Genomic DNA, 27,226 nt, shown 5'->3' on the forward strand with positions numbered 1-27,226 from the left:
CAGATGCTTTCCCTTTATTTATAGGGAAAGCAATCATTTAACCCTACTTTAGTCATAGGATTCCCATTCACCTGGGAACTATTTTCCCCTGCTTTGGTCACAGGATCCCCAGTTTACATAAGGACTATTCCCCCTGCTGTTTGTTCATGGTCTGGACCAGGTCCTGACAGCAGGTGTTGCACTGGGGGTCATCTTACCCAGTGGTCAGCATCGTTGTTATCCAAGTGGAGACATCGTGGTGTCCCATAGTCTTCTTTGGAGATCTTGGGTCACAGTTAGGATCTCAGATTCTCTGTCTAATATAAGCTTTTTAAACTTTATTTTAAATGTCACTTTGTATAGATTTTTGAAGTATTTAGGGCTGTCCAGGTATCTCTGATTAGGCAAACTTTATTATTTTTAACAAACCAAAAATGTATACCATATTTTTGTTAGAGTGAACCTTTAAATTAATCATTTTTAGCAAAGACAATGAGGCTAAAATCTAAACATTAGCAATATGAAACATTTTATAAGTATTTGTGTTTTTCTATGTAACTGTTAGTGCCAGCTATTTCTGGTGGTAACTGACATTCTTGTATATCAATAAAAAACAATATAAAACATTATTTATATCGAAAAGACATCCAATTTTTTTGTAAACCTGAATCTAATAACCAGAGCTCAGAGAAAAATTACAAATACAAAACTTATAATTACCAAAGATTATTTTTTAATAAAACAGGTATATGTAAAAGAAATGACCATGACCCTTTCACAAAACATATAGAGCCTTTTAAACCAGAATTAACCATTAAGCATTCAGATACAAGAAATTATAGCAAACATCTTTTGGCCTCTTATTACCTTTTATGACATTTTATATACCTTTTGTAATTTCTAGGTTTGGCTCCTTCCTCAATCTTTGTTTTATTGGCTAAGCCAGACACTTTTAGACAAACCCCTTTTATTATTTTTATTTATTATTATTATTTTAGTTTTTGCCCTTTTTGGTTTTTAGGCAATATGGAAGCCTCTATTTAGACAATTGCAAATTTTTATTAAAGTTCTTTTTGTGATTTTATCCAGCAAAATATTGCATCTTTAACATTTATTCTAAAATTAATGTTTTTTAAAGTTACAGGTCGGTATAATTTAAAACTTTTTATAAGCAGTATTAGGACAGGAAAGAGTTAAGAGAAGAAACTGCTGGCCAGCATAAGAGACCTTGAGTGTTATCACAGTGAAGAACTCAGCTCAGAAAAGAAAAGATGCAGAGAGAGCGTCCTTAGCTGCTAATGCCTTTTTTAAATTTTTTGTTAACTTTTCTCTGACCATAATTTTAGAGTTTTTTGTTTTATATTTGTCTGGTTTTTTATTTTTATTTTTATGTTTATTTTTATTCTTATCTAAGAGCATTCCATCCTTATGGAACTTGGATTTACATTCATTCTTCCAGTGCTTTCCCTTTTTGCACCGGGGACAAAGTCCGGGAGTTCCTCTTTGCCCTGTTCCTTTGGGCCTCTTGCAGTTTTTCTGCAGATGCCCTGGTTTCCCACAGTTATAACAAGTGAGAGATGAGGAGTCTCTTACACCTCCTCCATACGTCTTTTTAACATTGGCGCTGAATTTCCAACCCTTCATTGCTCCAGCATAGGCCATCACTAAGACTATGTCTGGTGAGGCATCTCTCATAGATTGCCCCATGGTTTCCTGTGATTACTTACTCTTAATCGATGATCCTTTGCCGACGGGACTGCAGCTCCCTGGTAAGAGCCGTTCCTGAAAACTAATAAAAGGAAAAAGAAAGAAAAGAGAAAGATTACCTGTCCTTCAGGTCCCTGTTCGGGCACCACCTGCCACGGACCGGCTCAGGGGAGCCACTCAGACCATGGGAGAATCAGGGCGAAGGCTCAGAAGACTTCAGGAATCGGCGAAGGAAAGGACAGACAGACACATTCAATGTGGTTGAATATGCTGCTGTAACTTTACTTCAATTAGTGTAAGGCTTTTATATTTTTACAAACAAAGAAGTTGGCAAAGGTATACATCATCAGATTATAAAAAACAGCATAAAACAGTTTACAAAGAGAATCTTTGAAGATGCTTTGACTTGCGTACAAGGACTTTTGCTCTCTCATATTTTGTAAAATAAACTCTTTTTTCTTGCCTTCAGAGAGGCCATTGCCCTTGAGCTAGGCTATCTTTATCAGCCTGTACCAGGTGGCTGGCTGGTTTGAGCTGAGTGACCTTGTGCTCAGAATATCCTGGGTGGGAAAGAAGAAGGCCACTATCTCCCTGGGAAAACTTTCTGCTAGGAAATTTCAAAGACATGATTTCGAACCTCTCTGAAACCCACTCCATATCACTGACCTCAACTCTCCTCCCTTCTCAATTCTCAGGCTCAGATGTTGTCAGCTTAGGTTAGGTCTCTTTCTTCCCACAAGAAAGGCTTCATAGGCCTTCTGTTTGTAACTGCACATACTTTCCAGGCAAATGCCTAATGCTGTTTTCCTGTAGAAGGCATCTAAGGTTTTTCCTAGTAAGATTAACTCCTTTTGCTCCACATCATCAAGGAATTATCCTAATGATGACCCCCCAATTCCCAGAACTGGCTACTTCTTTTAAGGCTTTAATGAATGGTGGGGCAGAGCTCAAAATGTCCTCAGCAGTCTTGTTTGTATTCGTAACTGCCTGGAATAGTCTGATCTGTTGGCAATATGCAAGAATCACAGAAAGACAAGGAAAAGACAAACATATCGGTGCCAAAGACAGCAAGGTCGAGTCAGTGCAGGTAGTAACTTCAGGTGGCATCATGACCACAGCTGATTGCCAAGGGACAGCCTGGGGCAATAACTCTGTGAAGCGCGAGCAACAGTCCGTCCAGTCAGCATTTCTGCTACACTGGCGTGACAGCCGTGGGTGTAGCAGCACCCAATATGGTAAGTAAATCCACTTAAAAACCTGAGAGAGCTTAAAAATAAGGGAAAGAACGTTTAACACAAATTTTGCTGTTTGCTAGGGCGTTCTGTAGAGAGATTTCCTGTTTCAGCGTTAGCAGCAGAAAAAACTGTGCTATTTTAAAACACAGCTTCCCGGGCCCTGCCACTGGTGCAATCTCTGGCTATGGAGCATTTCTGGGCCTGGACATTTGTGTGCCCAATCAGGGTCAGGAATAAAGTAGGTGAGACCATGCCCATGGCTCGGCTCTTCCTGCCTGAGTAGGCAGCGGGATCAGGTCTACTAGAAAGTGATGGTTTTGAAATACCAGTTTCTGGGCTGTGCCACCATCACAATCTCTGTCTGGCTCTTGTGGGAGACAGAGCTTTTGAATGGAGCATTTGGAGTAAAGTGCTCCAATTTGCTTGATGGCAACTAGACTCACTGTGTGCCTAAAAGGGGGTCATTGCGTGCTGCGGCTCAGAGGCACAAGCGCCTCCACCATGCTAGCAGTGCAATGTGGAAGGCTCAGAGGCATGAGTGGCTCTGCTATGTTAGACTGGGTGAAGCAAGCAGGTAGTAACTGTTTTTGACCTAGGAATGTCACAGCTTAGATTTTTAAGTGTTTAGTGATTTAAAACTGTAAAGCAAAAAAATGTTCCTGGAGAGTAAAAAAAAAATTACAGATTCACAATAGGACAGATTCAGACATATAAGACCTCTAAATGGGTCACAGTGTTGGATGACTGTAAGTAGGCTTGGGAGAGAGAAGAAAAATAATATAGAGAATAAAGTTAATGCCTTTAAAAAAGGGGTAAAGTCTTTAAAGAGACCGAGTACAGATAGTTATAGATTAAAAGAAATAAAGAAAAATAAGTCACGTAAAAATGAAAAATTCACAGAGAGTCTGGATTATGTACACTGTGCTTTCTTTAAAATTTTTGACTGTGAAGGAGCTAAGTACAGAGAGACATTTCATTATACGGGCTGCCAAACTAAACCAGAATGGATTACATAAGGGTATAATGTCTTCAGAATTTGGGTCTAAGAATATGATGCTTTGAAAAGGAGGTTCTTCTTTTGTTTTCACAGAAGATGAGACCCTGTGGATTGCTTCTATCCCAATATCGTAAGATAAACCACACCCTCCTGAAAGGTTGCTGTGAACACCCTCAAAAAATTACTTCACTCAACTGCCAACTGAGATGAACCTGGCACAAAGGATACACCATAAAAGACCTGATTAACAACGCCCCTATAGAGCAGGAAGAAGTTTGGAGAGAAATAACTATGTCCATATTCCCAGATATTGTTTATAATTGTTCTATTACATTTAAAGGAGGATATGATATAGGTATGAATAATTTGCATTGGTATAAATCTTGACTTATTGATACAAGTTTAAAGTCAATTTTGCTATATGTAAATGCATTTCTGATCTTGGTTAAGGTATTGTGATTATGTAGTTCATTTAAAAATGTAATGTATAATTAGGAAATATAGGCTGTTAATGGATAATCATCAATAATAGTCAAGCTTGTAGTCATCTTAGTTGGATTTTCTGGATATATAGAGATATATTGCAGTTAGATAGGCATTCTTCATATCTTTCAAAGACTACAAAATATGTCATTTTAATGTTTTAATAACTTAGATATTTTCATGACAATGAAACATGTCTGCTCCTGGCAACACCAGCTACTTCAAGAGGAAGATAGGTATCAAAGAGGCTCCTTATGGAGTTTGATAGGCATTTGGGCAAGAAACTGCTCTTGCCTGGACTGTTGCATAAACTGAACACAGAGAACCTGCAGAGAGAGGACTGCTGAACTTGCCTAAAGGTGAGATGGTCTTTCGGGGTTCCTGATTCATAAAAGAATCTGAGAGACATTCTGCAGGATACAGCAGATAGTGACTGAACTGCCTTTGAAATTTCCTGCTTCATGGAAAAATCTGCTGGATACTATGGGTCTGAAGGTCAAAGATGGATGCCCCAACGGTACAGAGGAACTTTGGGTGACTGTAAAGGCAGCAAGATGTCTCTGTCATTTCTAGAGTTTGGAAGTTGCTTATTTCTTGTTTGCTTAGGTAATATAATATCCTTCTGGAGTCTTTGATGGAGTTGAAGAATGGATAGTTATAATTTTCCTGAGTTATGATAAAAGATAAAGTAGATATAAATATTGTAACTGTAATTCTTGCTTGATAACTGTTTTGCTATATGTAAGTTTACTATGTTAAAGTGAAAACCTTTCCTTTTTGTTTAAACAGAAAAAGGAGAAATGATGTAGGTGGGTCTCCTTTCTGTATTTTGCTTTCATTGGTTAATTAATAAAGAAACTGCTTGGCCTGATAGGTCAGAACATAGGTAGGTGGGGAAGACAGATCAGAATAGTGGGAGAAAGAAAACAGAGGCCGGCAGATGCCATGGCTCTCTTCTCAAAGATGGACATGGGTTAGAATCCCGGTAAGACATGACCTCGTGGTGGCATACAGATTATTAGATATGGGTTAGTCAAGATGTGAGAGTTAGCCAATAAGAGGGTGGAGATAATGGGCCAGGCAGTATTTAAAAGAATACAGTTTCCATGTAATTATTTGGGGTAAAGCTAGCTGGGCGGGCAGTGGGAAGCGGCCCGCCATTCGTTCAACACACCACCCACTGATGAATGGGTCTTGTGTACAATGAATGTTGAGACACTTGACTATGGTACTAAAGTTTGGGTAGGAGATGCAATTTTCAATGGTAAGATAAGACATCAAAATACCAAATGTTTTAATTGTGGTAGAATGGGACAGATGAGAAGGGATTGTAGACAACATATTCCTAAGAATAATACTTCCTCTCGGAATGGCAGAATAGGAGGACTCAGCCTTCAGGTGTATGTATGATGTGTGATAAAGGCCAAATTTGGACATATAAATGTAGATCAATGAAAGATAGACAAGGCAATCTGATAACATTGGGAAATACCATGGAGGGCCTCTCATAGGCCCCCATGATGAATGTGGTCCAGTCATTCCTAGTTACAGTGGAAAACGTGTCTCACCAGGAAAATTAAAAAATCCAATGCCTGCTCTAAAAAGCAATACTGGTCTGAATGATGAGTTAAATATGGAGGATGAGTCAAAAAATCCAGTAGGACAGAGGAAAAGTGTATTTTGGCAGACTTCTAAAAACGATCAAAGAGCAAATCTAAGAGTTTGTATAAATGGCATTTACATTGAAGGCTTATAAGACACAGGTGTGGATGTACGGAACCTTACTCCAAAATCTTGACATCTGAATTGGCCTCTTCAAGAGATAGATGTCCAGTTCCTGGGAACTGGAACCCTATCTCAGGTAAGACAAAGCAAGAGATGGGAATGAATACATAGGGCCTGAAGGTCAAATATGAAGTCTAATAGCAAATATTGCAGTGAATTTGTGAGGTTGTGACCTATTGCAGCAATGGAATACCCAGATTAACATTTCTGCAGCCCAATAACTTACATTTCTGAGGAAAATATTAGAATATATTTTAGATAACAGACACCAGCCATTTGGGCTGTACAAGAACACAAAGCAACTGATAAACCTTCAGAATTACCAACAGCCCTACCTATAAAATGGTTAACTGAGAAACCAATATGGGTTAAGCAGTAGTCTCTAGCTGAGGAAAAGTTAAAGGCTTTAGTACAGCTGGTACAAGAGCAACTAAATGCTCCACATAAAGAAGAATCTACCAGCCCTTGGAATTCTTCTGTATTGGTCGTTAAAAGGAAATCTGGAGAATAGAGAATGGTGACAGATCTAAGGACTATCAACAAGGTTATTCAACCTATGGGCCCTCTACAATCTGGAATTTCTCTGCCTTCTCTGTTACCGAAGGGATGGCCTCTCATAGTTATTGATTTATAGGATTGTTTCTTCACTATACCTTTAGAAGAAAAGGATAGAGAAAAGTTTGCCTTCACAGTGCCTACTTATAATAATTCTCAGCCTACTAGAAGATATCAATGGACCATCCTCCCTCATGGAAAGAAAAATAGCCCCACCCTGTGCCAATACTTTTTCAGTCAGCCATTGGACACAATTCGTAAGCAATTTCCTAAGTCAGTAATCTACCATTACATGGATGACATTGTGTTATCTGATCCAAATGTAGATACTGTAGACAGGATGTTTGAAGAAGTAAAGAAAGTCTTGCCTAAATGGGGATTACAAATTGCTCCTGAAAAGATTCAAAGAGGAGATTCTGTTAATTACCTAGGTTACAGTATAGGTTTACAGAAAATTAGAACACAAAAGGCACAAATTAGGAGAGACTGGTTGCAGACTCTTAATGACTTTCAAAGATTGTTAGGATACATTTACAGTCTAAAACCAGCTGCTGGGCTAACACCTGATCTAATAGTTCATTTAAAACTCTTTGATGGTGATAAAGATTTGAATAATCAGCTAAAGCAGAAAAGGAACTGACATGGTTGAGGAAAAATTACAGGAGGCACATGTGGATAGGGTGATTTCAAATCTTAGTTGTATTCTAGTCATATTGCCTTTGAGAATTTCTCTTAAGGGAATTTTAATGCAGAGGGAAAATATTATTTTAGAATGGATCTTTATACCACATAAACCAGGAAAAAATTAAAAACTTATGTGAAAGAAGTCTCTGAATTAATTATAAAAGGTAAACTGAGACTTTGTCAACTATAAGGTATAGACCTTTCAGAAATTATTGTGCCTTTTACTATTGATGAAATAAAAAAACTATAGGAAGACAATGAACCATGGCAAAGAACTTGTGCTAATTCTTTGGAGAAATTAAGAGTAACATTCCCAAAGCAATAGACTTAATCTTATAAATAGAACTTCTTGGATTCTTCATCAAATTGTATAAATGAAACCCATACATTTATTACTGATGCAAATGAATCAGGGAAGGCAGGTTACAAATCAGAAGAATTGAGTAAGGTTGAACAAAGCCGTTATAATTCTGTCCAGAATGGCAGAATTATATGCCATTCTCATGATGCTAAGGGATTTTAATGAACTTCTTAATATAGTTACTGATTTACAATATGCAGAAAGAGTTATCTTGCATATTGAAACCACTGAATTTATACCAGATGATACAGAATTGACGTCATTGTTTATCTAGGTGGAAGACATAATCAGAAATAGATTTTGTCCTATGTACATAACATACATTTGATCCCTTATGTGTCTGCCAGGTCCTCTAGCACAAAGTAATGCAGAAATTGATCACTTATTGATTGGAGCCATGATGCAGGTCTCAGACCTTCATAAAAACATCATGTCAACAGCAAAGGTTTAAAGAAAGAGTTTTCTATTACATGGCAACAGACTAAGGAGATTATAAAGAGATGCCCTATTGCTCTTTCTATAATCAAACACCGTTGCCTGCAGGGAGTAACCCAAAGGGTACTCAAAAGAATGAAATCTGGGAGATGGATGTGTTCTACTTTATGAAATTTTGTAAATTAAAATATGTACACCACACCAAAGACAGGTATTCAGACTTTCAATGGGCAACTGCCTTGAGCTTAGAAAAGGCTGTTTCGTTAATCACTCATTTATTGGAAGTTATGGCCATCATGGGTATACTTGCACAAATAAAGACAGACAATGGTCTGGCATATGCTTCTAAATCAATGAAACTGTATTTGCTTGTTATAATATAAAGGACATTACAGGTATACCAAATAATTCTACAGGTCAGGCAGTTATAGAAAAGTCAAATCATACTATAAAGGATATGCTGAACAAACAGAAAGTGATTGAAAATACCCCCAGAAATAGATTGTATAATGTTGTATTAACCTTGAATTTTCCTAATGCTAATGAGAAAGGAACAACAGCAGCAGAGAGGCATTGGATAATGGAAAAAATTTCTGAATTGAATCAACCAGTATATTTCAAGGATGTGTTGACCTCACAATGGAAACCAGATGTACTCTGTTGGGGAAAGGGTTTTGTTCTTGTTTCCACAGGAGAAGAAAAATTATGGATACCATCAAAATTAATAAAGATTTGCTTTGAAGAAAAGAAACCTCTTGAAAAAGAGAAATGACAGCTGTGTGGTGACAACATAGGGTTGGGGCAGGATTCTGCTCTTATCTTTGCAAGAAAATACACATCATCAAAAATTAAAGAGACCCTGGAGGTTTGAATGCTGACAGAAGAAAAAATAACTATCCACTAAGGAGCATCTAGAAAACAGAATATGGTTTATGAATCCAGGTGTGGGTTATACTTACATTTACACACTCACACACATACAACACACATGCACATATATAATACATATATATAATTATATATAATGCAAATATAATTATATTCAGCTGGTTTTGGAGTTGGACAATGGCTCTGCTCTGTACTTCTCTAAATCCAAACGTGTTGTTAAAAGAAACATTCAGAGTTTCTGTCTCATCTGGTATGGGACAGAAGAAAAACTTTAGGATAAAGTTTTACTTTCTCCATGCATTTTCTGTCTAACCATATTCTTCATTGAATGTATGTTTATATGAATGACGTTTAAGTTTTTCATGATGAACAATAGATTTTCCTACAGACCCTTCTCCTTTGAAGTTTCCAGGAAGAAGATGGGACCCCACAGAAAGAACTCTAGCTAGTTGAGATGACGTCATGAGGCGGACAGCACTACTATAAGACCGCTTCTTCTTTTGGATACCAGCTGCTGAAATGGTCACCTTCTCGTGACATTCTTGCCAGAACTCCAAATAAGAACTTTGGAAAAAAACTGTCTATCACCTGCTCGGAAATTGTTTGCAACTATACTAGACAGTAATTTTGAAACTTAACCATCATTTTAATTTTACAGGACCCCATTAAGAGAACATCGCCCACATGACAGTGGGAAGCAATTCTAGAAGATAACACCCCCATCCCAAAAAAATTGTCCATAGGCTTGGGAATACTTTTATTAATCAAAATTCCAAACTGTTGCGGGATTGTTTTGTGACTTACATCTACAAGCACCTGTGCAAGAAAACCAAGAAGGAAGTAGGATCTATAGATGACCATGAGAAGCATAGTAGCTCCTGAGAAAACAGGAGTGTTCAGCTTAGGTGTCAGGGGATGTACAAGGAACTGGCACAGTCTGGCTGCCAGGCAAAGATATCCAGCATCACATCATGGTGCAGGAGTCTCTGTACTCATCCAGAAGCTTCCATTCCTCCCAGAAAAAGTCCCACATCCACATCTTGAAAGGTCACACTGCCCTACTTTGATAATGAGAGAAACATTGTCCTGAAACAAATGCTCTGATCTCAGTTTTCAAGATACTGGGTATAAGCTACCTATCCCACTGTGTACTTATTTATGTCACAGAAGAACATGACGCTGGTGCACAGTTACCCTATTCTTCCTTCTCTCGTTGGTCATCCTGTCACCCACATCTAGTAAGCTACCTGAGCAGATTAATGCCATTTAAGCAGTGGGCCTGATATAAAGGTCCCATTCCACTCCTTGACTTGCCTGAAATCCCAATCTCTTTTTCTGTACCTATACAAATCCAGACTTGCTTATTTTCTCTTGGTTCTGGGAATACCAGCTTACACCCCCTTCAAGACATATCACTCCGTAGATCAACCTCTTTCCCACTTCTTTCATTTCCCATGCCACAGCAACCTTGTGGCGGAACCCAAAGGCATCCTGTGTACTTGGGCCATGAAACAATGGATGCCATTCTGTATTATCCCTGTTTTGGTGCACAGTACTTGTGGAAGCTTTACCTTGTTTTTAGCTCCAACCTCAGCCTTCTATATCTACTAGCAGGCAGTAGATGCCTAGTTAGAACATAAACCTAATTAATCTTATCAATAAAACCACAACTCATATATCACAGCAAAAACCTGAGCGAACAGAGAAGCAAAGGAACACCACCAGTGACTTCCTACCTCTTCCATTCCTTCAACCAAAAAGGCTGAGATTCTGCCTCTGCCCAACCTGCTCACTTCCCATTTTCTTTCTGTACAGACCTCCAGACCTCTATTTTTAGCTAGTGGGTAGTTCTAACCTCTGACTCTAAGCAATCTTTATTTGTCAGAACACAAAACATCACACAATATTTACTCCTTTATGTCTTAATAGAAATGAGAGGGTTTAAGAAACAGAGAAAAACTAAATGCAGTAAGTGCAATACTATCTCTCTCTCTCTCTCTCTCTCTCTCTCTCTCTCTCTCTCTATATATATATATATATATATATATATATATATATACTTGCAGTAATTACATTAACTATGTCTACTCTATATGAACATTTGACAAAATCAGAGAAAATACTCCATTATCAAGCCTATCATGGTGACTCCCAAGTGTTGTGCCTAATATACTTTCTATACTAACTTGTGTTATCAATCAAAAACTATCATTTTATGTCTCTGAACCTCATACATTTTACACATCTTTTGTGAGAATTTCTTCTGAGTTTGGTAACAATGAAAACTATAAAACAACTGTATAGGCTTCAAGTCCATGAGAAAACTAAGAAGGATATAAAATTACCTAAGTAAACAGAAAAGACAGAGAAAAGAGCTTCCAGATTTAAGAACTGACAGGATTAGCTGCCTGAACTATCCCCCAAGGTTTCTGTGCAACCTTGGTACTTCCAACTCTTGCCTACAGGTTTAGCATATTTGACAGACTTCTCTGTGAAGCAGGATTTTTGAAGGACTGCCCACCTTGTTGTGGCAAAGTTCAGCAGTTATATTCTTTTTTTCTGCCTGTATAATTTGGACAATATACTATCAGCAGTTGAGGAGAGGGTAGTATCTTGCCCAGTTGCTTAGTTTTGCCACAAAGAGAGTAAACACCATATGGAGTTTCTTTTTTGCTAAACACCTTCTCTGAAGTAGATTGGTGCCGCCAGGAAAAACATGGTTTATTATCTTTAAAAAAAAACCAAACAACCTTACATTATTAAAATATTTTAAATGCCATATTGTGTAGATCTCTGAAGTGTTTGAAGTCTGCCTGTCTATCTAAAACACATCCTTTTTGACCTTGATAACATACCTAATATGACTACAAATTTAATTGTAATAGGGGACTGACTATTTTTTTCAGGTTTTATTTATTTTTTATTATTATTAATTTATAAAAATTTCCACTTCCTCTCCTCCTCCCAATATCCTCCTACTCCCCCCACTCCCTTTCCTCCTCCCTCTCCAGTTCTAAGAGCAGTCAGGGTTTCCTGCCCTGTGGGAAGTTCAAGTTCCTCCCCCTGCCCTCCAAGTCTAGGAAGGTTAGCATCAAAACAGACTAGGATCCCAAAAAGTCAGTACATACAGACGAAACAAGTCCCAGTGCCATTATTAATGGCTTCTCAGACATCAGGGGACTGACTATTAAATACATTCTGAGGCTGCTAGCACATTTACTACCAACAGAGTTTCAGTTTCAGCATTACCTTGTGTTAGTGGGCCTGGCAGACCCATATGGGATCTAGTTTATGTAATATATAAGGAATGATTTCTATTTCTGATTAGTTCTTGTAGCTAAATAGATAACAAGGTCAATTTTTAATCAACTGGAATAAGTTCAGCAGTTTTAATATGTACAACAACTCTTTGCATATTGAAAGTCAGTAACTATATTATGAGGTTCTGGAAAATCTAATACTACAATGAGGATAGCATATAATTCTAACTTTTGAACAGAACCATAAGGCCTTTGAATCACTTTATTCAAAGTTCCTGATTTATAATCTGCCTTTTCTGATTTCTTTGCATCAGTATAGACTGTAGGGGCTCCAGAAACTGGTGTTCCCTGTACATTGTGAGGAAGGGACTAGTTAGTATTCTTTTTAAACTGAATTCTCTTGCTTTTGGTACCTTTGTTGTTAATCTCTCCCCCAAATTACTGCAATCTCTTTGTAAATGTTTATTTTCTACCCATATATTAGTCAATTTCAGCATTAGTAAAAGGTGCTACAATTCCTGCAGGATCTATCCCTGCTAATTTGATGAAGTCTCAATTTCTGTTTTAGAATCAACTTGGAAATCTTTTCTACACAGATCTTTAATTTTTCACTCTGTTTGTGTGGTAAAGATAAAATTCTAAGATAGTATCTTCTCTCTGCATTAAAATTCCTATAGCAGAGTGTGTAGAAGGTAAAATAATCAGAATGGGATAAAGTTCTGCATATAAATGATCCACATGTGCATCTTGCAATTTCTTTTCCACAAACGCCAATTCTCTCTCAGCTTTAGTTGACAATTTTCTTGGACTACTTAAGTCCTTGTCACCTTGTAGGTTTGAAATAAATTGCTCACTTCTTGGGTTCTTATTCCAAATTCAATATGTTTTGGACTGTAGCCAGCCAGTGTCTTCCAGAAATTTTTGAAAGTCTTTAACTGTCCCTAATTGATCTTTGCAGATTTGTACCTTTTGAGGTTGGTTATTTTGTAAACCTATTTTATATCTTAGGTAATTATTCCAGACTTCTCTTTGTATTTTTTTCAGGAGCAATTTGTAATCCCAAACAAGGCAAAATTTTCTCTACTTCCTCAAACATTTTCTCTAAAGTATCTACATTTGAATCAGCCAGCAAGATATCATCCAAATAGTAGTAAATTACAGAGTAAGGAAACTGTACACAAATCATTTCCAATGGCTGTCATACTAAATGTTAGCATGGGGTGGGACTGTACAACATCTTTTTGGGAAAAGTTTCCACTGATATTTCTTATCAGTCTGAGAATTGTTACAAGTAGGCTTCCTGAAGGGAACTTATCCTCAATCTTTTTCTTGTAAGCGATCAACAAAAAGCAGTCTTTTAAATCAATAATTATAATGGACCACCCTTTATGTGATAGAAAAGTCAGTGCAATTACAGGCTGTAAAAAGCCCACTGGCTGAATCACCTTAGTAATGACTCTTAGATCTGTTACTATTTTCCATTTTCCAGATTTCTTTTTTAGAACAAATATAGGACAATTCCCAGGACTGGTCGATTCCTTGATATGTTGAGCATTTACCTGCTCCTGTACCAGCTGTTCTAAGGCCTGTGAATTTCCTTATGTCAAAGGGTATTGTTCTACCAGACAGATTTGTCAGTTAAGCATTTTAAAGATAGAGCTGTTGGTACTTTTGAAAGATCAGCAGGTGTTGTGCCCTGTTTTTGTACAGCCTGAATGGTCAATGACTGTTCTTTATAATACCTTTTAATATTTTTCTCAGAAATATATGTCAGTTTATGGATTCTTTCTGAGATTGGAGATTTTCCTCTGTTGTAACCATTTACATATCTATAAATTGACTGCTATGTTAGCCACATATGGCTTTAATTTTCCTCTCTGTTCTTCTGGTCCTACACATTCAACCCTTCTAGTGCAACCCTCACCATACCAGGAAAAGTTCTAATCCTTAAAAGTTGAACATTTACCTCCTGAAGAGGCCAATTTGGGAGTCAAGATTCTGGTACAATTATTGTTACATTGGTCCCTGTGCCTGTGAGACCTTCATTTACAATGTCATTTATTTATATTTTTAGTTTTGGTCTCTGATCTTTCATAGAAGTCTGCCAAAATATTTATTTGATGGGTTCTCCTGAAATTTTTGCTTTATCCTCTAAAACTGAGCTATCATCCAGAGCAGTATAGTTTTTAGTATCTATTTTTTTTAATTGGCTTATACATTTTTCTCTGCTCTCCTCCCTTTGTCTGTCTCCCCTTCTACCCTCACCCATATCCCCCACACTCCTTATTTACTCAGGGGATCTTGTCATTTTCCTCTTTCCTATGTAGATCAATGTATGTCTCGCTTAGGGTTCCTATTTTTTTAAGTTATTATACACACACACACACACACACACACACACACACACACACACAAGTGCTCTGTCTCCATGTCCCTGAAGATGGCCCCAGAGCCCACTATAGCTGTTTGCTGGCTACCATGTGAGTCCTGGGAGTTGAAGTCAGACTTTTGAAAGAGAATTCAGTACTCTTAACTACTCAGCAAAATCCCTTACTCTAGTATGGTTTATAACAATAGGCATTAGGTTCTTTAGTTGTTCTGGGATGAAGTTTTCTTCAACCAAGTTGGACATGGGTGTTTGAGAGAGGTTCCCCAGGCATTTTCTGATGCAAAGGATTACCCTTTCTGTCCTTTGTTGATAGGAATTCATTGTTCCCTTTTGGCCTTTGCTGATTCTTCTGCCTACTCCAGAAGGTAGGGGTGTTCTGTTTGGATTACTCCTAGAAAAAACATTGCTTCTAGAATGTACAGTCTAGAAAAATCCTTCAAGAAAATCCCTTTTTCAGTGACCTTGTTTACCACAACTAAAATATCTGACATTTTGATTTTTCTTCAAGCCTCTGGAAATCACCTCTCCTAACTAAGTACCTTCATGGTAATGGGATTCAATACTGACTATTTCTCAGATCCGTTCCTATATGTAATTTCTAATGGAAGTTTCTGTCCCACACAGTCCCACAGTCATTCAGTCCGACAAAGAAACACCCAGAGGCTTATATTAATTACAAACTGTTTATAAACAATTAATTCATTTATTAATTATAAAGTATTAATCAGGTTTAGTATTAACTAGCTCTTATAACTTAAATTAACCCATAATTCTTATCTATGTGGCTTGGTACCTTTTTTCAATGATACATTCTCATCTTGCTCTCTCTGTGTCTGGCTGGTGATTGATTCTGCCTTTCCCCTTCCAGAATTCTCTTTGGTTGCTCCACCTATACTTCCTGCCTGGGTACTGGACAATCCACCTTTTATAAAATGCATACAAGTGACAACCTTTACAGTGTAAAAGAGCATTTGCCTATGACAGATCTTGTCATTAATGGCCTAATTATCATTTGCTTTATGAATTAACTTTTTCAAAACACAAAGATTCAATTATTTGTCTAGCTTCTGAATTTGGTGTCATTCTATTCACACCAAAAATCAATCTTTGTGAAAAAAGTCAGTGAAGGTTTCTTTTGGGCCCTGTATAACTTTAGTAAATGACTGAGTCCTCTTTCTGACTTCTTTTGTCCCAAGCATGCAAAGTTGCTGCATGGTATAGAGTCAGGGTATGGTCATCAGTCACCGTATAGATACTGTCTTTGTACAGCAGCAAAATTGCCTTCTTGAAGACATTGGTCTTGGGAGATTTCAAGACTTCTAGCTCACTTTGTTGCTCACTGGTCCTAGCCTTAACTTTTTTTTTTATAACATAGTATTTCTTTTTATTTATTAAAGATTTTCACTTCTTCCCCGCCTCTCTTTCCCCTCCCCTTCCCCATCCCCCTCCCCCCTCTCCCTCCCTCTCTAGTCTTAAGAGCAGTCAGGGTTCCCTGCCCCATGGGAAGTCCAAGGTCCTCCCCCATCTAGCCTTAACTTTTTACCACTTGTTCCACTGTAACTGTGGACCAGGTTCCAATATGCTATTGTAACCAAATCTTTCCAGTCCTGTGGGACAGTTTTATTACTAGTTGACCATGAATTTAACATCTGCTGTACAAAAGTTGAATGCATGCCATATAAAACTATAGCTTCCTTGAATCTCCTCAAACCTAACCTTTCCACAGGAGCCCAGTTACCTCTGACATAGCTTTGGGGATACTGTCATTTGGCAGTTATTTCAAGAAGTCGACTAAATAAATTAAGGCTGGTTGTCTGACAACCTTGGACTGTTCCTCTTTAATATTAGAATGTAATGATGTGGTTGGGTCTCCTTTCAATTCCTCTTTCTTTATCTTAATATCTTGATTATCTGTTTTAAGAAATTTTCTTAAGTCTTATAACTCATAAGAAGAAATTCCATTATTTTCTTTAGTAATTAGTTATACAGCTTGCATATTGTCAGTAGTCACCTTTTCTAAGGCCTTTATCTCTTAGCAGTCATATCAACAAATTTTCTAAGGGATAAAACAAGATGTGTCAAAAAAAATAATATTTATAGTTGACATTATATAAATCCCTTCTAAATTAATTATCCCCTCAAATTGTTTCCATCCTAACAGTATTTCCCGTTTTTGGATGTGGACAAAACCACTCTCCCTTTGTTTTTTGAACTAATCCACCCTTTAAGAGTTCCCAATTGTCTTATCAAATCTGCTGATGATAACGGTAAAGTCTGAGGCCAGGTGTCTCTTCTTAGCATGTCTGAGCTGAAACTCAGGCACCGTCCATCCTGGCTGAGAACAGCTGCCCTGACCCTGTGTCAGCAGCCTGACAAGGGGTTCCAGGGAAGGCCCACACTTGTGGGGAGAAAAGGAGTCAAGCAGCCAGCGATCTGCAAGAGAAAAAGTGTGAAATCAGCCATGTGAGTGGCAGGAAGTGAAAGCACAGAGCTACCTGAAGGCAGAACTGGTTGGTGCTGAGGGACTAAAAACAGAGGCATTTGGAGACAAGCGCCTGTGGAGTTTGGGACTTGTGGACATTTGCTGTAGAGACTGCTGCAGGAAAATTCCAGACTTGCTCAGAGGGCTTCCAGAAGAAGGGAAAGACGGACAGATGTGGTGACTCCCCAACGAAACACAGTTCTAACCCATGAACATCACAGCCTTGTCTGTCTTTGTGATCCCATCTTGATCTGAGAGGTGAGTCCAGTGCTCCTAAGCTGACCCCAACCCCCTGCCTTGTTCCTAGCAATGCTCCCACCATCCCCTGTACTTCCTTTCCTAAGAAAATAAACTCTACATCTATGTACATATAGGTCACCAAAATGGGGTGTCTCAAATAGGAAGTCCAGAACTTCAGACTTACACTCCATACCTTCACACAGAGTTCTCTAGACCAGCTCAGATTCAGCACGACCCCAAACCTCTGTCTTTTCTTTTCTTTTTAGTTGTTTGGTTGCTTTTTTTGACAGAGTTTCTCAACATAGTCTTAACTGTTCTGGAGCTCACTCTGTAGGATGACATCAAACTCAGAGATGTACCTGTCTTGGCTACTCAGTGCTGAAATTAAAGGGTGTGTACCACCATTGCTTGGCCCAAACCTTCTTAATGACATTCTTTCTAAAAAAAAATATCTAGCCTACCATTTCACTTCATCTGACAGCATTTCCTTCCTTCCAATTGACTCATGACTGTTTTTGGTTTGCAGGTATAAACTGCTGGAGATGGCTCAGTGGCTAACTGATTGGCTGCTCTTTCATGGAACCCGGTTTGATTCCCAGCACCTACCTGGCAGTTCACAATGGTCTATACCTTCAGTCTCAGGGTACAGAGCTTTTTCTGGTCTTCTGGGCAGTGAACATTATGAGCACAGACATACATGTGAGCTAAACATACATACATATACAAATAAATAATAGCCTCTTCAGCTCACCTTGACACTAGCGTCCTCAGAATCAAATTTCCTGGCCTCATCCGCTCAGCCCTCCATCTCTCCAGAGTCGCATCTCCATGCCTCTCAACACATGGTTCTCGTATAAAAAATTTCTAAAGCCTCTCTTGCACTGGGTGACAAACAAGCACCTCACAGAGTCAGGCTCCCCAGTGCAGATCAGCCTGGTGAGTTTGAAAATACCTTGGAGGGGCTGACTGTGACAACAGACAAGGGCAGGGCAGTCCAGCACCATCCCAGGCCCAGTTAGACAGTTCAGCCTCTACCTGCTGACCAAGGGCTGAGGGAAGCCGCTCCGGGCTGGGACTCAGCAAAATTCCGCCGGCCCGTGCTAGCCAGCCTGGGTGTCACCAAGCGACGTATTCCCGTGACACTCGAGTCTCTGAGATACTTAACTTGAGAAGGCAGCACAAACTCAGACTCTCAGGCCACCTAGACTCATACCTGGCAGTTGAACGACTGCAGAATTGCCTCCTTGGAGGCAAAGCGCTGAGGCTTCTGGGTAAACGTAGTATCATCAAGCCTGGACCTTCATGGGAGTGAACACCCTAAAGTTGGAACAAGGATATGCACAGGCACTTGGCTATCAGCCTTGATGGTACCCTGAAGTTCTGGCCTCCCTCCTGCAGCAGGGACCTATCATGGTGTGGTGGAAATGCCTGCGCCAATCACAGAAGTGTAGAGAGTTCTTATTTCAGATATTCTCCAATGCTACAAAATCAGATTACACAGGCAACCAGATTTGTCTCTCCCAAGAATTGTGTTAACCTGATGACGTATGAGTTAATAGTATTCCCTTATTTCTATTCAGATGTATGTGAACTGACCCTTTATAAAGTCAGTGGGGCTGGTGAGATGGCTCAACAGTTAAAGGCTCCCTACCCTGGCATCCTGAGTTCAAACCCCTGGACCTACAAGGCAGAAGGAGAACACCTTTGACCTCTATATAAACACACACACACACACACACGCACAAGCACACGCACACACACACACACACGCACGCTCACACAAACATACAGATAACAAAGTAAGTCATGGTCCCAGAAGCCTGACATAGCTGCCCACAGCCCAGCTGTAGTTGGGTTATATTGATGGGACTCAAGGCCCATAGGAACATTTTATCTGAGGCATATGCAATTGGTCAATTCTCAAATAGTGAGAAAAAGGAACAGATTTTGCTGTCCAGAGCCTGTGTGATCCTCATCAGACACTCTGCTCCTCTGGTCCTTCACTGCTCCATGTTCCTGTGGATATTATTATATTGCGGATATTATTTATGTGCCCTATGGACTATGGCCCATGAGAGTGACAGACACTCTGGCTGTGGTGACTGTGGTCTCCTAACATGTTCTGCGGGGGCATTTTTCAGTGCTGCAATTCAGTAGTGACAGTTCAATGTCTCACTGGATGTCCCTGCCATGTCCCAACTCACGCAATGCCCAACCATAAATCCAAACAGTGTAGGCTACCCTATGAATCACAAGGCTTTTATTGTTGGAATCCTGATTTTAGACACCTGGAGGGTAGGGGTAGGGCTTGCCACATCTATGCAGGCGTGGAGGCAAGTGGCTTCCTTGAGTTTTTGGTGAAGACAGAATCATTGGCAGAAAGGGGCAGCATCTATTTTATCCTGCAAAGAAAAAGGTGGCAAAGTGACAGAGGTGAAGGAGACCTCAGCAGTCATACATGGGACACCACTTGGCAGGGACCTGCATTCTGTCTGCAACAGCTCCTGGGTCTGACTTGGCCCAGGGAGTCTCCTCTCCATTCTGTCTCCAACAAACCATTCAGGGCGAGCCTTGTAACCAGCCTCTAATCCAGCCTGAAGGGAAGAGCCACCTGCCCTAGGGACACCATGGGCACATGTGGGACACAATGGAGAAGCAGCTGGGAAAGGCCAGCTGGGGCGTTAGATGAGCCAGAAGACAGCTGTGGCCCCACAGTGAACTGATTCCTGTCACATGATGACCTAGAGACATGCAGGTGGAATGTTGACAATTCCACCAGTTCTAGGGACAAGAGGGGATTCAGTTAGATTTTGCAGCTGGGCATCTCAGGCCTGGATTCCACACAGTGACCTTAGGGATCCAGAGGACAAGAAAAAACATGTGTGTTTAGGTGCGTGGTGGTAGACTTGAAAAGTTATTATAAACCATCTGGGCTGAAAGAGGGGTGCCAGGTGCTGATGTGGCTGGACACAGAAGCCTGGACCAGAAAGACAAATAGAGACCAAGTGGTATTTTGGGGCAACCCTAGCCCTAGCCCTAGCCCTAGCCCTAGCCCTAGCCCTAGCCCTAGCCCTAGCCCTAGCCCTAGCCCTAGCCCTAGCCCTAGCCCTAGCCCTAGCCCTAGCCCTAGCCCTAGCCCTAGCCCTAGCCCTAGCCCTAGCCCTAGCCCTAGCCCTAGCCCTAGCCCTAGCCCTAGCCCTAGCCCTAGCCCTAGCCCTAGCCCTAGCCCTAGCCCTAGCCCTAGCCCTAGCCCTAGCCCTAGCCCTAGCCCTAGCCCTAGCCCTAGCCCTAGCCCTAGCCCTAGCCCTAGCCCTAGCCCTAGCCCTAGCCCTAGCCCTAGCCCTAGCCCTAGCCCTAGCCCTAGCCCTAGCCCTAGCCCTAGCCCTAGCCCTAGCCCTAGCCCTAGCCCTAGCCCTAGCCCTAGCCCTAGCCCTAGCCCTAGCCCTAGCCCTAGCCCTAGCCCTAGCCCTAGCCCTAGCCCTAGCCCTAGCCCTAGCCCTAGCCCTAGCCCTAGCCCTAGCCCTAGCCCTAGCCCTAGCCCTAGCCCTAGCCCTAGCCCTAGCCCTAGCCCTAGCCCTAGCCCTAGCCCTAGCCCTAGCCCTAGCCCTAGCCCTAGCCCTAGCCCTAGCCCTAGCCCTAGCCCTAGCCCTAGCCCTAGCCCTAGCCCTAGCCCTAGCCCTAGCCCTAGCCCTAGCCCTAGCCCTAGCCCTAGCCCTAGCCCTAGCCCTAGCCCTAGCCCTAGCCCTAGCCCTAGCCCTAGCCCTAGCCCTAGCCCTAGCCCTAGCCCTAGCCCTAGCCCTAGCCCTAGCCCTAGCCCTAGCCCTAGCCCTAGCCCTAGCCCTAGCCCTAGCCCTAGCCCTAGCCCTAGCCCTAGCCCTAGCCCTAGCCCTAGCCCTAGCCCTAGCCCTAGCCCTAGCCCTAGCCCTAGCCCTAGCCCTAGCCCTAGCCCTAGCCCTCTTGGGAGATCTGATCTGGCTTGACTGAGCTGAACAGCCAGTGTACTTCCTGCCCCTTCCTCCTGACATCTTTCTGGATTCACAGAGAATTTGCAGTGCTGGGGAGGAACACATGCTCCATCCCTAAGCTGAGGTGAGGAGGTTGGCACACAGGCTCCCGGGCCAGACACACAGAGAACTCACCACCAATCTCTGTGTATTTGCCTTGTCTTCCACTGTCAGCTTGTTATCAACACATGTCTTCATAGTTTTAGCAACTTCCAATGTGGCAGGGTCATTCTTGTACTGGCTCACGAAATCCAAATAGTCAGGCACAGACGGGCCAAGGAGAAGAGCAATCTCCTTCTTTATAGGTGGGCAAATGCTACAATCTGGAACACAATGAAATGGTGATCCCTCATGAAAGCCGTGCATCAGAACATAGATGTCCTTCCTGAGGAGTGAGAGTGTGAGGGCCCAGGAGACCCTGCATCTCTGACACCCACATCCTAGAACCCACTTCCCAGAGGTCACCCACACCCTAGTACCCGCTTCTCTGAGATCACCCACACCCTAGTACCCTCTTCCGTGAATTCACCCACACCCTGGTACCCACTTCCCCCCGAGGTCAGGAGCGGGGCAGCCCCAAACAACATGAGAGCACCAGTGAGCTTCATGGTAATGGCGGCAGGTGCTGCTACCCAGTGGGACCCTTTTTTAATGGTCCTGCTCTGCTCAGGGTGCAGGGAGGGGCTGGTTCTGAGCTCTCCAGTCCCCTCCCAGAACCCTGCTGGGAACTCCCTGGGGCTGTGTACTGGGTGGGGCAGGGAGATGTGTGTTTTGGCAAGAGAGTAAGATCCTGGTCAACAAAGAGTCCATGTTCAGCCTGGACCATGTGCTTAAGGTCACATGTCATGTGAGGACCAAAGAAGTGAAGGGCAGGGAGAGGGCCAGGTCCCTCCATCAGGCCTCCAGAGTGACATCTTTGTCACCCTGTCACACCAGGGAACTCAACGTTTATTAAAATCCTCCCTAGTAGTCAATGTCTAGGGTAGACCAGACCACTGACCACTTGGGGACCCTGCTCTGACTGTTTCCGTCCCTGCCCCCATCTTTCACTTGCTTCACGGCTCCATTGAAGCCGACTCTAAGCCTGAAGCCCTCCTGCTGTCGGAGCCATCCTTCAACTCCATCTTTTCATTGTTGTTGTTATTTTGTTTGTTTCATTTTATGTCATGGTCTCTATACATAGCTCTGGCTGTCCTAGAACTCACTATGTAGATCAGACTGGTATTAAACTCACAGAGATGCACCTCCTCTGCCTGGGAGCCAAAGCACGCAGTATCCAGCTAAACTTGACCTATTACACCCTTTGCTGATGGTTCTGATTTTTTAGCTGACAGATTCATGCCCAGGTTACTAACATGGGGGCACTAACAGTAACAGCTAACTGGGGACACTCCTGCCTCAACTTCCCACAAGCAGGGATTCTGTGTGGAAAGCCCCACATCTTCTCCTGATTTGTTTGGATGCTACCAGTCCCCCGACCACTCTGTGTGCCCTGAAACTGGAACTCACCATTACCCTGGCCTGTTTGTCATCCAGAGCATTTCTGTACCAGGTATGGCATCACTTCCCCATAAGCATGACCCCAGGGAGAACCCGGACATCCATATGCTCGGACCTCATGTCTGTTGTGCTCACCCTTCACCTGGCTGAAAAATTGGATGCTTCATTCCCCAGACAGTTTTGAAAAAACACCAAATCTAAGGGACAGCCTGCTATGGTGTCCATAGGTCTAGGCTACACAAAACCCCACGTGTCTGCTGCTGGGTGACACCTGTAGCCCCCGCTATCTGTCACAGCTGGCAACAGGCTTTTTGTAGATCTCACAGAGGTTAAGACCCTTGACCCCACATGTCAGAGGACACAAGACTTCTACACATTTCCCCAGTGATTGGAACTGCTCATTTGAACCATTCATATTCTCTTACAAGATGTCTCTACTGTTTTCCTCACAGTTTCCTATTTGTGTTCATGTGTGTGCGTGTGTGTTTGTGAACTCACACAAATCTTCATTTGTGTGTGTGGTTACACAGTATGCTGGTGAGTTTTATGTCAATTTGACACAGCTAAAGTCGTCAGAGAGGAGGGAACCTCAATTAAGAACATGCCTCCACATCGTAGTGCTGGCACACGCCCTTAGTCCTAGTATTTGGGTACCAAAGGTAAGTATTTCTTTGATTTTGAGGCCAGCCTGGTACACAGAGAGTTCCACGATGGTCAGGGCTCCACAGAGATACACCTGGTTCTTGAAACACCAAAAGATGAAATAAAACAAAATAAAATAAGAAAAGAAAAAAAAAAGAAATGTGCCTCCGTAAGTCTGGACTGCAGGGAAGCCTGCAAGGCATTTTGTCTTCCCAACACCTCAGACAGGTTTTCTCTATGTAGCCCAGGCTGTTTTGGAACTCACTCTGTAGACCAGGCTATCCTAGAACTCAGAGATTCGCCTGCTTCTGCCTCCCAAGGACTGGGATTAAAGGCATGCACCACCATCCCCTGGCCAGGCATTTTCTATATTAGTGATTAATGGGGGATGGCTCAGGCCATTGTTAGTGGGGTCATCTCTAGGCAGGTGGCTCTGGGTTCTATAAGAAAGCAGGCTGAGCAAGCCATGGGAAACAAAGCAGTAAGCAGCACCTCTGAATCTATTTCTGCCTCCAGGTTCTTGCCCTGATGGAGTTTCCTGACTTTGATGTTGAATGGTTCTGCAAGTATAAGACAAATAAACCATATCCTCTGTGGTTAGTGTTTGGTCACGGTGTTTTTTCAGAGTAATAGCAATCTTTTTATTTTTTTATGTGCTTATTTATTTTGTTTTTCATATAGGGTTTCTCTATGTAGCAACTCTATACTGGAACTCGCTTTGTTGACCTCGATGTCCTTGAACTCACAAAGATCGGCGTGCCTCTGCATCCCTAGTGCTGGATTAAGGCATGCGGCATCCGGACCAGCTGAGAAATAATTTTGTTTACTAAATCACATGGTATACATTTGTGTATGCACATGGCAGCCAGAGATCAAAAATCAGGTGCCTTCAGTTGCTCTCCAACATGTCAATGCCCATGTGTGTTTGTGTGTACATGTACACACATATGTATTTTGACTTTTTAGTAAGATTTTATTTATTCTTGATTACGTGCCTGGGGATTTTTACTTCATGAATATCGTATGATCTGCCTGCAGTTCCTGTGGTTGTCGGAGGCAATTGTTGGATCCTCTGGACTGGAGTGACAGTTGGTTGGTAGCCGTCATGTGGGTCCTCGGTCCTCTTAACAGCTGACCACCTTATAGTTTTTGAGACAGGGAATCTTACTAAACCTGGAGTTTGCTACTTTAAAAACATTAGCAGGCCAGTGACCTCCAGGGGTGGATTTCTAGGGCTGGGATTACAAGGTGAGCAGTTGCTCCTGTCTTTCCTATTGGGTTCTGGGGATTGAAATTCTAGCACTCCAGCTTACACAGCAAGGCATTTCCTGACTGAGGTGTGTCCCTGGCCATCTTGCTTCTGTCTTTGGAAACACGTGCTCACACTGAAGGACTGACGGAAGTAATTCCCCTGCCCAGAGGAGAGGAACATCTAGAAATACTCATGATTTCTTCTGGAAGAACACCGTCTTTCATTCCTGTTTATCTGCTCATTCAACCATTCATGCCAGCATGGACTCATGTTACTTCACAATTCTATTATAATCCAATAGGGTGTTATTTAGTTTGTGGATCAAATTATTGGATATTGACCATTAGGAGCTCATTTAGACTCCTTTGTGCCAGTTCTCAAAGACATTATTCGCACGTGTGCGTTCATGAACTTCTGTGTGTTTGTGTGCTTCTGTGCATATCTATGTATATGGACACAGGTGTCATGGTTTGTGTGTGTGTGTGTGTGTGTGTGTGTGTGTGTGTTTGTGTGTGTGAATGTCAGAGGACAATTTTCAGGAGTTCTCTTCTCCACACATGTCTGTTCTGGGATTTGAACCCAGGTCAGCATGCTTAGCATCAAGCACCTTTAATCACTGAGCTATCTCAACTGCCTCCCACCCTACTGTGTGAGACGAGGTCTGATATTGAACCCAGAGCTCCCATGGGATTGTTGGAGCCACCACACTCAGCTCTTTACAGAATCCTGGGGATCTGAACTCACAACCTCAGACTTGCACAATGAACACTTTTCCAATGAGCCATCTCCTTAGCCACTCCATTTTTGTGTGTGGAGCAGTGGATTAACCTCAGGGCTTTGCATGTGCTAAGAAATTCTCTACTACTGTGTTAGTGAATTTGTGACAAAACCCAGATAAGAAGCAGCTTTCTGCTTACAGTTTGCAGGGATATGGTCCATGACGATGGGGCAGGCTTGGTGCAGGAACTCGACATGGTTGATCACATGTACAGTCAGGAAACAGAGAGACATGAATGCCCAGCTTCCTTTCTCCTTTCCACCCCTTGTGACCCTAGTCCACGCTGCCCACATAAAGTCAGACATAATTAACAGAGCCTAAACACTACCAATCAGAGAGCTTTGTTTCCATAGTGTTTCTAAACCTAGACAGGATGACTATCAGGATTAGCAATCACACACAGTAAGCCTCCTCCCTCCAGGAATGGTTAACAGTATGCCCAGTCTTCAATGTCATTTCTGTCGCAAGCATCATTCTGAGGGTAGTAGGTTGAATTGAACATGAGAGAGTCCACACACACAGCACTGCCTGGGGACAGTGGAGCGCTCTAGTTTATACACGGACAGTCCACAGTGACATGGGGGTCTGTGGACAACTGAGAGTTCTTGGTACAGGGATGACTCTCTCCCTCTACTGAGAGCTGCTGTAATCACATTGACTCTACTGTTTAGACCTCTTTGAGGCCTGCTTACTGGTGGACGTGAGACAGACAAGAGCAGGATGACAGGGAGGAGCTCCCTTGGTGGGGAGGGGGAATTTGCAGCATGATGCAGTTGGGAGAACAAAATCCTCACCAGCCCTTGAGGATCTACACAAGACCAGACACAATGAGGCTATCCTGGCTGGGAATAGTTGAAAGTCCCAGAGGGCACCCTCATGTCCTCAGAGGTCTAGAACAAAGGTTGTAGTAGCTAAGATGTCCACGTGTCCCCATTATGTCCCCTTAGAAATACACACTTCTGCTCAGATCTTGAACTTAGGTAGATAGATAGTGTTCTGGGAAGTTGGCAGCTTACAGTAATTGAAACCCTCCTTGACCCCTGTGGTTTCCACCTCCAAGCTTGAGGAGGACATGCTTGGACCCAGGAGAAGAAACAGATATGAGTGTTGAGCCAGGACAACAGGCATTTGTCTCAGCACGTGGCTGCTTACAAAGGTCAGCTCTAACCATCTTCTGCCAAAGGTACAGCCACTTCTGTACAGAAAGTGAGCACACAGGATGTCTCCAGCCATTTCTTCTTCAGAGTGGGAGGGGCTCCTAAGCTCTCTCCCCTGTGCAAGTGGGAAGGGGATCCATAGGTGTTAGGTTCTTGCCCAAAGGCATTTGGAACTCCAGGAAGGCAGGGTTGCCTTGGGGTGGGATGGCCGTGGGCGGGACTGGGCTGAGGGACACAGCATTTTATAGGGTAGCAGGATGTGCTCTGAGAACAGCCTTAGCACTCTATACCATGAAGGGGACATTGTTTCTGCTGGCTTTGCTGCTGACTCAGGACCTGGGCATCCAGTCAAGTAGGAATGGGAACTGATGGCCTTTCTGACCCTTGCCCACTCCATCTCCCTTCCATATCAA

General features: G+C 42.1%; 1 protein-coding gene across 1 annotated transcript; it reads right to left on the reverse strand.

Annotated features, from left to right (window-relative positions):
- Positions 1-19,849: 19,849 nt before the first annotated feature.
- Positions 19,850-22,092, reverse strand: LOC148123342 (major allergen I polypeptide chain 1-like). The gene is made up of 3 exons (XM_087909822.1): positions 22,032-22,092; positions 21,620-21,807; positions 19,850-19,882 (listed from the first exon to the last, which is right to left on the reverse strand). The coding sequence occupies exons 1-3, from the start codon at positions 22,090-22,092 to the stop codon at positions 19,850-19,852; spliced, it is 282 nt and encodes a 93-aa protein (XP_087765948.1).
- Positions 22,093-27,226: the final 5,134 nt, after the last annotated feature.

The sequence above is a fragment of the Myodes glareolus genome, chromosome 1 (genome assembly GCF_982192425.1).
Source record: "Myodes glareolus chromosome 1, mMyoGla1.1, whole genome shotgun sequence".
NCBI classification, from domain to species: domain Eukaryota; kingdom Metazoa; phylum Chordata; class Mammalia; order Rodentia; family Cricetidae; genus Myodes; species Myodes glareolus.

What these genes read in the sequence shown, in the direction of transcription:
- LOC148123342 (XM_087909822.1), bottom strand. Translation starts at nt 22,092, where the DNA reads ATGAAGCTCACTGGTGCTCTCATGTTGTTTGGGGCTGCCCCGCTCCTG. An exon ending in GCTCCTGACCTCGGGGGGAA is followed by an intron (nt 21,808 to 22,031) that starts GTGGGTACCAGG and finishes ATTGTGTTCCAG; the next exon opens with ATTGTAGCATTTGCCCACCT. An exon ending in CAAATACACAGAGATTGGTG is followed by an intron (nt 19,883 to 21,619) that starts GTGAGTTCTCTG and finishes TTTTCTTTGCAG; the next exon opens with GATAAAATAGATGCTGCCCC.